The sequence below is a fragment of the Lagenorhynchus albirostris genome, chromosome 2, assembly GCF_949774975.1.
Source record: "Lagenorhynchus albirostris chromosome 2, mLagAlb1.1, whole genome shotgun sequence".
NCBI lineage: Eukaryota > Metazoa > Chordata > Mammalia > Artiodactyla > Delphinidae > Lagenorhynchus > Lagenorhynchus albirostris.
Genome location: NC_083096.1, coordinates 111,050,613 through 111,063,441, shown reverse-complemented (window position 1 = coordinate 111,063,441; position 12,829 = coordinate 111,050,613). Strand labels below are relative to the sequence as shown.

General features: G+C 34.6%; 1 protein-coding gene across 1 annotated transcript in view; it reads right to left on the bottom strand.

Annotated features, from left to right (window-relative positions):
• The window catches only part of COL24A1 (collagen type XXIV alpha 1 chain), a 394,686-nt gene that overhangs the window by 116,690 nt on the left and 265,167 nt on the right, over window positions 1-12,829 (bottom strand). The window contains exons 33-37 of the mRNA XM_060139635.1: window positions 7,590-7,643; window positions 3,202-3,255; window positions 2,734-2,787; window positions 1,350-1,403; window positions 1,086-1,193 (exon numbers count right to left, since the gene is read on the bottom strand). Coding sequence (XP_059995618.1) covers window positions 1,086-1,193; window positions 1,350-1,403; window positions 2,734-2,787; window positions 3,202-3,255; window positions 7,590-7,643 — 324 coding nt within the window. The remainder of the gene's footprint in view (window positions 1-1,085; window positions 1,194-1,349; window positions 1,404-2,733; window positions 2,788-3,201; window positions 3,256-7,589; window positions 7,644-12,829) is intronic.

Genomic DNA, 12,829 nt, shown 5'->3' with positions numbered 1-12,829 from the left:
ATAATCCCTATCAAGATTCCAGGCAGTTTTTTTTTATCAAAATAGAAAAAAGCAATTCTAAAATTTTCATGGAACCATAAAAGACACCAAATAGCTAAAACAATCTTGAGAAAGAAGAACAAGGCTGGAGGCATCACACTTCCTAATTTCAGACTTTATCAATACAAAACTATATTAACCAAAACAGTTTGGTACCAGCATTAAAACAGACATATAGACCAAAAGAACAGAATCAAGAGCCCAGAGATAAACCCATGCATGTAAGGTCAACTAATATTTGAAAAAATGTGATCATATACACACACATATATATGTTCTCTATGTATACAATGTAATATTATTCAGTCATAAACAGAAGGAAATTCTGCCATTTGAAACAACATGGATAGACCTTGAAAGCATTATGCTTGTGAAATAAGTCAGAGAAACACAAATACTGTATGATCTCATGAATATGTGTTACCTAACGAAACTCATAAGAACTCATAGAAACAGAGTTGTTTGGTGTTGCCAGGGGTGAAGAGATGGGGAAAATAGGTGAAGGTGGTCAAAGGGTACAAATTTCCAGTTATAAGATGAATAAGTTCTGGAGATCTAATGTACAGCATGGCGACTATAGTTAACAACACTGTACTGTGTACCTGAAAGATGCTAAGACAGTAACTCTTAAAAATTCTCACCACACACACAAAAAGGCAACTGTGTGAGGTGATAGATGTGCTAACTAAACTTATTATGGGAATCATTTAGCAATATTTGTGCACAACAAATCAACAGGTCATGCCCTGTAAACTTATATAACTTATATAATACATGTCAATTACGTCGCAATAAAGTGAGAAAAAAATGAAGAAGTTCAATAGCATGTGTGACACATGGGAAAAGTATCTTTTTTCCTTGGATGTTAGGAAGGCTGATGATCAGTCCCCGGTTTGTTCTTTACTCAAGCCATAGTTCCACACCTTCAAATGCCAAATGGACATATAAGGGAGACAAGAATGTGTGTGTATGGCTCACACTTGTGTGTGTGGGTGTGGGTGTGTAGAGGACTGAGTTCACTGAGTATTGAACCCAGCAGTACTCACCGGAGGACCCATTACACCTGGTCCGCCCAGGGGCCCTGTGGTCCCTGGTAAGCCTGTCTCTCCTTTTTCTCCATCCTCTCCAGGAAGTCCCCTTCCTCCTGGGTTCCCCTGTAACACAGTAAAAATTTTTGAGAAAGGGAAAGTAGTAAAATAATTATGCCACGCAATAAGAGATTTTTGTTGGCACATAAAAAATTATGTTTAATATTTGAAAGATTTCTCAAAAACATCTACCTTAATCATAATGTTAAAAGTATAATTTACCTTTATTCCATCTTTACCCTGGAGACCTTCTTCTCCAGCAGCTCCTGGTTCACCCTATTTGGTAGCAGAAATGTAAGATTTATTATTTCGCTAAATCATTTATCTAAATTTATTTTTTGCCCCTGGTATCTATAGAAGTAGCAGGTTTATATACATTTATTCCTACTTCTACTTTATTTATAAGGAGTATTTGAAAGTATAATGAACATGATTTAATTTGCCTGGAATAACTCTGAAGATGATTTAAAGAGTCATAGCACTGTAATTCAAACACAAGATGGTCTCAGAATATTAATAACTTTTAGATAATTAAAGGTAATATGTATTCATTTGGTAGCTTTGGATATTTAGACAGCTATACCTATGTTTCTTAGTTCAAAGACTGTAAATACTGAATTTCATAAAATTATAGTATCTTGCTTTTCTTAATTTACATGGAGTAATACAACTTAATTCAGTTAAAATCAGTGTACCAGATTTTTAAGGTCTGTATTTTCTCCCTTACAGAGAAGAGGTGACTATCAAGGCCCTGGTATATTTGGAAGCTGTCTTCTAGACACAGAACTTGTAGAAAGGTAGAGCCACAATTTATGAAGCTATTAAAGAAGTACTGGCTCTCTTGCCACCTGAACTATTTACAAGTAAATTAATCAGTGTGTCTTCACAGTTACTCATTGCTCCAACTGCTGACACTTCCATTACCCTGACCTCATACTTCCCACCCCCCTGAAAAAAAAGGGAAAATGAACAAGAAAGAAATCGAATGCAAAATACATCTCCCAACTTTACCTTTTAGTAAACAAATGTCTCTTAAAATTATCTTGGTCTCTGTTATCTTGGAAAAAAACTTACCACAGCTTAAATTAACCACTGTCTATATTAGAATAACTTCTGTAAGCTACCTCATCACAATTATCTACAATTGTTTTTGTCTACAAAAATCTACAATTATTTCCTTGAATCTTGTTAACCTTGCATGACTCTAGTTTTTTGTTGCTGTTTTTCTAAACACAAATTAGATTTCAATGTCTGTCTGTCTTGTTAGGTCCGGAAATAGCATGAGAGTTGATCACTAGTATTTGTGAATTTCTTCTTCATGCCAACATTAGTGACAATCACAGTGACTCCACACATTTGGCAAGGATTCTGCTGAGTACATCTGATTCTGAGAAAAAGGATGTGTGTGGTTAGGACTCTCAATGCTACTAAATTACAATGTGAACAGGGTTTAGCATGCAGCTTTTGAAATTATAAAATAAAGACAAATATTTTCTATAATGCACCAGAAAAGTTTATTATACAATCTTTGAAGTCTTTAGGCTGAGTCTTGAGTCTCTAAAATAGGAGGGCCAGTGCATTAAAATGGTTTCTAGTAGGCACGTACCCGTAACCCTGGCTCCCCAGTCACTCCAACACTGCCTGCAGGTCCAACATCTCCCTGAAGAAACAAAGGGAAAGATTAAACTCTTTTCTACTAAAGCTGCATGTCTAATAGTTATGGAGGGTATATCATGAAGACAGGAGTTCCAAAACACTATTTTTTCCTTTTCTTCAGATTAATTTATTTATAATATTTTGCTTTTTCATTTGTATTCCCTCCCATATATAACCATATATATATATGTGTGTGTGTGTATAGATATACACACACATACTTATCTGCATATATAGAGAGACAAATAATATTTTTTTCTCAGTAATATTTTATTCTGACTCATTTGAGAACACTTTCCATTTTTATCTGCTGTCCTTTACCTGCTTCCAAGATGGTGGCTGTTTGCCAAAATATTGCAAACATTGGGGAGTCAATGGTGAAAGTTTAGAGACCTCCTTTACTATTTAGGAAGGTTACCTTTGCACCTGGCTCTCCTTGCAGACCAGATTCTCCCTCAATACCTGAAGGTCCCTAGAATAGAATGATTTGACACATTGTTTGTAAACATTCCTTCACCAACATAAAGGCAATAACAAGCTCATAAGAAGATGGAAGTAATTTTCAGCCCAAGGATGGGATATCTATGTCCAGGAAAGGATTTTTGCTGCTCCTTTATAAACATCATGGCGTAAGACCAGATAATTTCTGGGACCGTTTAACAGTTCAAATGCTAAAACAACATCACCAGAAATCAGGACTGCTTAGACCAGTTTCTTCTAATCCTTCCTCTTGTCCTTTAATCTTTGGTCAAGACAAACTACTTCCCATTTCCTCTTCTAATTTTCTACCCTCATACCCTTACTATTCTCTGTGTTTTTCACTTTTTATTCTTCCCATCTATTTATGTTGATCCCTCTTGGAATACACTTCTTGAAAAAAATTCCATTTTCTTTATTGGTTTTATAAAATATAACACACAAAGAAGATATGAATTATATATATACATATATACGGCATTTTTTTCCCACGCCCCTTTCATGGGTGGGTCCAGTTGGGAAGATTTTGGTTGAAGCTTTTATCTTGAAAACATATAACTTCTTGCAACCTCTGGCTATTTATAAGCTTCGAGCTCCTATAATTGCTATTGTATTGTTTTATTTATTTTTTCTCTTGGAGACATTTATCTTGTTGTTGAGAATACTCTGCCTGCCTCTCCCTTCTCTACTTCCTCACTCTCTTCTCTTACTCTATGTGTGTGTATGTATGTATGTGTACTTATACACACACAATTATAAATACATACATATGCATTCTATAATCCCCATGTTTTCAGAGTAGAGGGGTAGTTTAAAGCCATTAACCTATGATACTATCTTGACCAGAAGTTTCCTGTTTGCTTTCTGTCTTCCAGGGATTCCTCAATAGTTCTGATCCATGGGTGATAACCTTCCCAATAATTATTAGAGATTAAAATATCTCTTACGTTGTTACAGTATTTTAGATGAGAAGTTCAATTTTCCATTTTGACTCAGCTTCCACAATCCAGACTCGCTTTGCTTTTTCCAAAATAAAAGCTATACAGGCATAATAGTACAGATGGACTTATAATGAAAAGCCCCAGCCCCATTCCTCAGAGGCAACTACTTTATAAAACAATTTGTTTTTAGTTCTCTTAATGGTTATTTCTATAACCAAGAAATCTACCTCTAATTCTTGATGTATTACCTTGCTAAAAGTTTAGTTCCCTTAAAACTCCCTCCATTTTACCATCATTTCATCAATTTTTAAATAGTTATATTATTTAAAATTTTCTGTTGGTTACCTTTGTGACTTTACTGTTATGAGAGGCAGTGTATTACAGTACTTAAGAGGAAGGACTACGAAGTGAGACTGCCTGAGTTTCTGCTCTGCCTCAGAAATGATAGAATTTAATATCCTAACCTAAGGTTAAAATTATCTCTCAAGAGAGAATTCCAACTCTCTCAGGACTTCTTCCACATCAAAATTGCTTTTAATTCCCTAGACCTCGTCTATTCCCCAGTTTCGCCCAATCTGTCAGCTCCTCTCGGCTTCTTTTATTCTTAGGCTAAATCCAATAGTTGATCTTCTGATCTCTGTGGTATCTCTTTTCTTATGCCAATCTTGGATTAGCACTTTAAATTGCCTTCTCCATTTCTATTCCCAGTTGAACATCAATGGAAAAATTATACTCTTGTGCAAAGTGGCTTCATTACATATTGAGAGGCATAGTGACTAAGAGAATGGGTTGCAGAGAGAGACTGCCTAAATTTAAATGTGGGCTCTACCACTACTATTGCTATTGCACTACTATTGCACAGCTATTGCTCTTGAACAAGTTGCTTAACCATTTCATGGCTTAGTTTCCTCATCTGTAGAATGAGGATAATTGCATTACCTCATGGGATATTGTGAGAATTCATTAATATGGTAAAGTACATAAATACTGCTAGGAACATAGAAAGTTCTCTGAAGTTGTTACCTAGTATTAACATCATTATTATTAATATAATGCAAATTCAAAGTCTCCTACTTCAGTTTTACTTTTAATAAGGTATATCTGCTTTTACATGTCTTTAGTCATTTCCCTCTTCCATTATCCTCAACCACTATTCTAAACCAGCATATTTTCCTCAATAGAAAATATGCTCAACCCCTACTCCTTATCATGACAGATTCTTGTCTCCTACCCTGTTAAAAAAAAAATTTCAAGTTATGAGGTATGACTTTCCTCTGCTTTTTGTAGACTCAGAGGATGGATGTGGCATAGTATAGGTTTTCAGCATTGGCTTTTGAATCAGATGTGGATTCAAAGCCAAGGTCTGCCACCTGTTAACCATTTACCTTGGGCAGAGTAGCAGATTATGACTAACATTCTTCTTTTCTTGTCTCAGGAAAGGATATTGCCATCCATCCTGTTGAAATCTGGAAATAATTTTTGACTTCTCTTTCCCATTTACTTTCCATATCCCACAAATATGCAGGTTCTCCAGAATTTATGTAACAAACATTTCTCAAATACATCCCCTTCTTACTTATGCTGACTACTTTAGTTCGGACCTCCATTGTTTCTTAACTAGTTGAATGCAACAGCCTTTTAGAAGGTATATATGTCTGCACTCTTGTCTTCTCAAATACATCTTCCCTGAGACTGCTAAAATGATCTTCCAAAAATACAAATCTGACTTTATCATTGCCCTATGCCTACCTCACAATGACTTACTGTAGCCCGTAAGATGAAAAGTTCAAGCTTCTTAACAGAGTATATAAGATTTTTCGTTTGATCTAACCATTTCTCTGTAATTTCATCTATCATCACTCCTTGTTTTGACTTTAAGCATCAAAGAATCCATACGGCCTCATGTTTGCATGTTCCTACTCATACTACCCCTTTTTCTGGAATCGCCATATCCTTATTCCCTCTTTTCATATGGCTAACTCATACTCATTCCTTAAAACTCATTACCCTCCCCCTGCCTCAACAGAGACAAGTCTTCTTTTTCCCCTTATCCAGGTAAGGTTACATACCCATTGCTGTACTCTTATAATGCCCTGTGAATGTCTCCATCATTGGGTCTAACAGAAGTATAATGAGCTTTTACATGATTATCTTCTGGAATAGATTATAAACTGCTAAAGGAGTCAGGGACCATATCTCAGCCACCCTTGGACTCCCAGTGGATACACAGTACACAGCAAGAAAGCATGGCATAATCGTGGAATTAGAGGAGGAGAAAAGTTCTATTGGAATGTGGTTGAAAAGGTCTGCAGACATTAGACAATGCAGGACATTATCATGTTAAGAAATTGGCATTTTATTAAAGGCTATGAGAGCCACTGAAAAATTTCAAGGACAAGAATGATATGACAAAGGTAAACTGGCCACAAGTAGCTAAGGAATAATGGCAGTTGGAGGAGACATGGAATTAGAGCAGAGGACTGGAGCACAGGCAATGGGGACGGAAAGGAAAGGATGGAGGTGAGACATTAGTGGGAACTTATTCAAAGGGAAAAGAGCTGATTGAAGGAAGGGGAGTCTAGGATGACTCTCAGTTTGGGGTTACTGGGCATAAGGGATATCTTTCAGTGAGATGAGAATAAAAAGAGGAATAACAGTGGGAAAGCGATGGGCTTGGTTTAGATATTTTGAATTTGAGATGTTTGTGGGATACCTAGGTGCATACATAAAAGACAACAGGAAATCAATAACTGGAGCCCCAAGGAGAGAGGCATCAGTTAGAGCTATCAAGCTAGAGCTATCAGAATAATACTGGTAATTAAAGTCTATGTGATAATATGATTGTAAGCTGAGGAAGAGGAAGGACAGCTTCCCATCAAGACTGAGGCTAATCAGAAGGTAAAAAGAAGAATCAAGAGGGAGCAGTTTCACAGAAGCCAAGGGAGGAGAGAATTTATGCCTAATTTTTTAGCACTAAAGTTAACAAACAAAAGAAATGAAGTAATTGGATTTTATAATTATAACAAGTATGGTTTATTATTCTAAAATATATCTTGAATAAGAGTCACTTTTCAATATTCTTCTATAATGGAGTGAAGGGTTATCAAAGTTAACTCTAAATCAGTGAAGGGAAAGTTTTATTCACTTTTTGTTCTGTCATTTAAATGAACTGTTAAGGGAATTTTATATGCATAAAATTAGGTTCATACAACAGTCATCCCTGGTTTTAATAGAATTTTAGGTTTTATTTCCTGAATATGAAACAAAACACTATAAAATTATTCTTCAAAATATATATACCTAAGATATCAACTTAACTTTAAGAGGAGTCTTACAAAAAGTACTGAGTATTGATGAACTAACAAGAAAGAGCCCCAAGAAAAATTACCTCGGCACCCATTTCTCCAGGAGGTCCAGCATCACCTTGCAGTCCTCGTGGTCCCTATATTAAAACAAAATTTAGGATGTGAGAATTAAAATGTACTCTATATTTCAATTAACATATGCATATAATTATATCATACGTAATATAACACATAATACATTTATCAATGTATTACTTTACTCTCTGTATAAACAAAATTAAATCTTTAGTTGATTCATCTTTTTTTTGTTACTAATATTAAGCTTTGTTTGGATTCAAAAGAAAAGGAAAGAAAGGACGGTGCCTTTCATTCTTTCATTCCCTAATTCACTCATTCATTCAATAAACATTTATCAAGCTTCCAATAATTATGAAATAGAGCGCTAAGGGCTTTCAGAGTTATCTTATTTAATGGGTAGGACAATTATAGATCCACTTAATATTCCTGAAAAACATATGACAAACAAAACAGCATTTTTAAAGAAGCAAATATATGGTTTCCAATGAAATAAAAATATGCTTGAGTTTGCTTAATGTCATACTTTATCATAGTAGTGAGTCCAGTTGAACAATTCCTCTGTTTCATATGAATAAATATAACAATGTTTACATGGGATAATCACTAAGGTGCAATAAAATGTATGTGGGACCTTTACAGAGATCTTTTCCCCTGTAATACTGAATAGTGTAATTATAAGTAAACAAACACTGAATAATTAGCTTATGGCCTGAACATTAAATTGCTAAAACTAAAGGATATTAGTGTGTGAACCCATTTAACTGTCTAGAATTACTCTAGATAGATTAACACTTATTTAGAAACTACAATTTAATGCTATTTGCCCAGTCATCTAAAGAAGCTGTTTGAATTTTTTGGTCTTTCTGGAAAGACAGTATAAAGAAGGTGTTTTTTTTTAGATTCAGAATATAACAAGATAGTTAAAATTCTATGAGTTTGTACTCCATCACAATTTGTGAACACCTCACTTTTAAAAAAATGTTTTAATGGGGAAAAATGTGGTATGGTTGGTTATCTTAAACTTTCTCTAAGTTGTTACATTAATGTTAATTTAAAAAAATTTGAAAAGTATTAAAAGTACAAAAAACCCCAGATTAAGTAAATAATCCTACCATACAGAGATGACACTGTAAATATACTTGCATATTTCCTTCTAGTTCTTTTGTGGGAGCATACTTATAAAACTTATTTGTTTTCTTTTAATTATTTTATTTTATTTATTTTATTTTTGGCTGCGTTGGGTCTTTGTTGCTGCGCGCAGGCTTTTCTCTAGTTGTGGTGAGCAAGGGCCACTCTTCGTTGTGGTGCACGGGCTTCTTATTGTGGTGGCTTCTCTTGTTGCAGAGCACGGGCTCCAGGCGCACAGGCTCCAGGTGCACGGGCCTCAGCAGTCGTGGCTCGTGGGTTCTAGAGCGCAGGCTCAGTAGCTGCAGCGTACGGGCCCATTTGCTCCGCAGCATGTGGGATCCTCCTGGACCAGCGCTTGAACCCGCGTCCCCTGCATTGGCAGGCAGACTCCTAACCACTGTGCCACCAGGGAAGCCCCTAACTATATCTGTTTTATGTTTAAGATTCTATTTGAAATATAAATATTTTACCATGTTACTGTAAATATTTCATAACAAAATTGTTCAATGGCTACATATTATATTCCATCTAACATTCTGCAGTACCATAATTTAATCATTTTCTTAATGCTAGACATTTATATTTTTATAAGTCTTCTTTACAGTAAAATTTTGCTTTATAGGATTTATTATATGCATATTAGACTATAAGTGAATGTTAAAGTCTGTAACATCAGATGACACTGCCAAATAGTTGAGATAAGTACGTGAATAATAGAATTATAAGGTTGGTATGTAAGCATCACATATGTTGTCCTTACTCAATAGCACAGCCATTAAAGGTATTAAGAGGTCACTAATGTTTTTCAATTATGGCTTATTAAATATTATGTATAATATTTTAAAATTCATGGATTCTCTTCAGAATGTAGTTTTACCCTACTATAAACACACTGAGAGAAACATCTTTGTGCAGTAGTCTTTGTATGCATTCTGCATTTCCACCCCTGGAATAGAGTCTGAAATGTAGCATTATTTAGTCATAAAGTGAAGTCAATTTCCAGAAAGGCTGCAATAATTAACATTCCACAAGCAATGTATAAAATTAGAATCTATTTCATTGAATTCATCCTAGCACAGAATATTATTTTTTAAATTCTTCATTAATTTGATGGACAATCTGGTATCTTAAAATGTATATATGCTTGACTACCAGTGAGGTTGAATATTCTTTTTGTTATTTGTTTATCAGCTATCTGCAATATTCTACATGTTGCTTGATCATGTCCTTTGCCCATGTATTTTGGGGGTCATTTAAAAAAAATTGTAGAGTTCTTTATGTGTTGCAGACGTTAAATATTTTTCTGCCCTATTTTACTGCTAACATCTGCCCAGTTTGTGGTTTGTCATTTTATTTTAAAAATATAATGTTAAAGATAACTTTTAACCCCTAAATAAGCTCACTGTAGAACACCTGGAAATACATAAAAGTAAAAATGGGGCTTCCCTGGTGACGCAGTGGTTGAGAGTCCGCCTGTCGATGCAGGGGACACGGGTTCGTGCCCCGGTCTGGGAAGACCCCACACGCCGCAGAGCGGCTGGGCCCGTGAGCCGTGGCTGCTGAGCCTGCACGTCCGGAGCCTGTGCTCCGCAACGGGAGAGGCCACAACAGTGAGAGGCCCGCGTACCACAAAAAAAAAAAAAAAAAAAAAAATTAAAAATGACCCAAAATAACCACTTGACCCACTTAACATTTAATGTATCTCCTTAAATCTTTTAGTGTTTTAAAAAAAATCTGAATGGGAGACGTTTACAGGAAACTGACTGGTTGTTGGTCTTTTTAACTAATTCTTTGGGCTTTTCTTTATAGACAACTATGTCATCTGCAAAAAAAGACAATTTTATATCTTCTTTCCCAGTCTTTTTTCTTTTCTTTTCTTGTTTCATTGCATTAGTTAGGACTTCCAGCCCAATGCTGAAGAGGAGTTTAAAAAAAGAGGGACATCCTTTCCTTGTTTCCCTGTTCTTAGGGGAAAAGCACCTAGCATTTCATCATTAAGTTAGCATTTCATCATAATGTTAGCTATAAGGTTGTTAAAATATATTCTTAATAAAGCTGAGGACGTTCCCCTTTCCTCCTAGTTTACTGTGAATTTTTATCATAGATGGGTATTGTATTTTGTAAAATTATTTTTCTGCACCTATTTTATATAATTTCTTTTTTAGTTTGTTAAAGTAATGGATTATACTAGTTGATTTTTGAAGGTTGAACCAGCCTTACATACCTGGGATAAATCCCAGTTGGTTATGGTGTATAATTATCTTTATATATTAGTGGATTCAATTTGTTAATATTTTGTGGAAGATTTTAAAATATATGTTCATGAGAGATACTGGTCTGTAGTTTTCTTTTCTTGTAATAGCTTTGTCTGGTTTTGGTATTAGGGTAATGCTGGCCTCACAGAATGAGTCAGGAAGTATTTCTTCTGTTTCTATTTTCTGGAATAGATTGTAGAAAATGGGTATCATTTTGTTCCTTAAACCTCTGGTAGTATTCACCAGTAAGGCCATCTGGGCCTGGTGCTTTCTGTTTTGGAAGGTTATTCATCATTGACTCAATTTCTTTAATCAATATAAGCCTATTCAGATTATCAAATTTTCCTTGTGTGAGTTTTGGTAGATTACCTCTTTCAAGGAATTTGTCCATTTCATCTAGGTTATCAAATTTGTGAGAATGAGTTATTCATAGTACTCCTTTATTGCCTTTTTTACTGTCCATGGGATCAGTAGTGAAGGTCCCTCTTCCATTTCTAATATTAGTAATTTGTGTCTTCTCTCTTTTTTTTTATTCTTGATGATACTGGCTAGGGGGTTTGACCAATTTTATTGATCTTTTAAAAGAATAAGTTTTTTGTTTCATTGATTTTCTCTATTTTTCCTGTTTTTATTTTAATTGATTTCTGCTCTGATTTTTGTCATTTACTTTCTTCTGCTCATTTTGCATTTAATTTTCTCTTCTTTTTCTGGTCTCCTAAGGTAGAAGCTTGTTATTGATTTTAGATCTTTCTTCTTTTCTAGTATATTCATTCAATACTATAAATTTCCCTCTATGCACTGCTTTCACTGCATCCCACAAAGTTCGATAAGTTGTATTTCCATTTTCATTTAGTTCAAAATATTTTTAAAATTTCTTGAGACGTCTTCTTTGAACCAGTGTTATTCAGAAGTGTGTAGTTTAATCTCAAAATAGTTTGAGATTTTCCAGTTATGTTTCTCTTATTGATTTATAGTTTAATTCCATTATGGACTAAGAGCATATTTTGTATGATATCTTTTCTTTGAAATTTGTTAAGGTGTGTTTTATGACCCAGAACGCAGTCTGTTTTGGTGAATATTCCATGTGAACTTGAAAAGAATGTATATTCTGCTGTTACTGGATTAAGCAGTGTATAAATGTCAATTAGATCCAGTGTCCTGATGGTGGTGTTCACTTCAACTATAATTTTACTAATTATCTGCCTGCTGGATCTCTCAATTACTGATAGATAAGTGCTGAAGTCTCCAAATGAAATAGTAAATTTGTCTATTTATCCTTGGAGTTCTATCAGTTTTTGCCTCATATAATGTGATGCTCTGTTGTTAGATGCATACACTTTAAGCATTATTATGTCTTTGGAGAATTGATACACTTATCACTATGTAATATCCCTCTTTATCCCTGATAATTGTTCTTGATCTGGTCTATTTTGTTGGAAATTAATATAACTACTCCAGCTTTCCTTTGGTTAGTATTGGTACATCTTTGCCCATTTTATCTATCTCTTTACTTTTAATATATCTGTGCCTTTATATTTAAAGTGGGTTCCTTGAAGACAACATACAGTTAGGTCTTCTTTTTCTTTCTACTTTGTGTCTCTGTTTCTCAATGGGTGCATTTAGAACATTGACATGTAAGTGATTACTGATACCCCTGGGTTCATACCTACTATATTTATTACTGTTTTCTATTGCTACTCTTGTTCTTTCTTTTTTGTCTTCCATTCTTTTTATTCCACTCTTTTGAAAATTAAGACTTTTAATTGATTCCATTTTCTCTCTTATTTTAGCATGTCAATTATACTTCTGGTTTGAGCTAGATATATATTTTTGCTTACATAGTCCTAAAGGAATTTAAGATT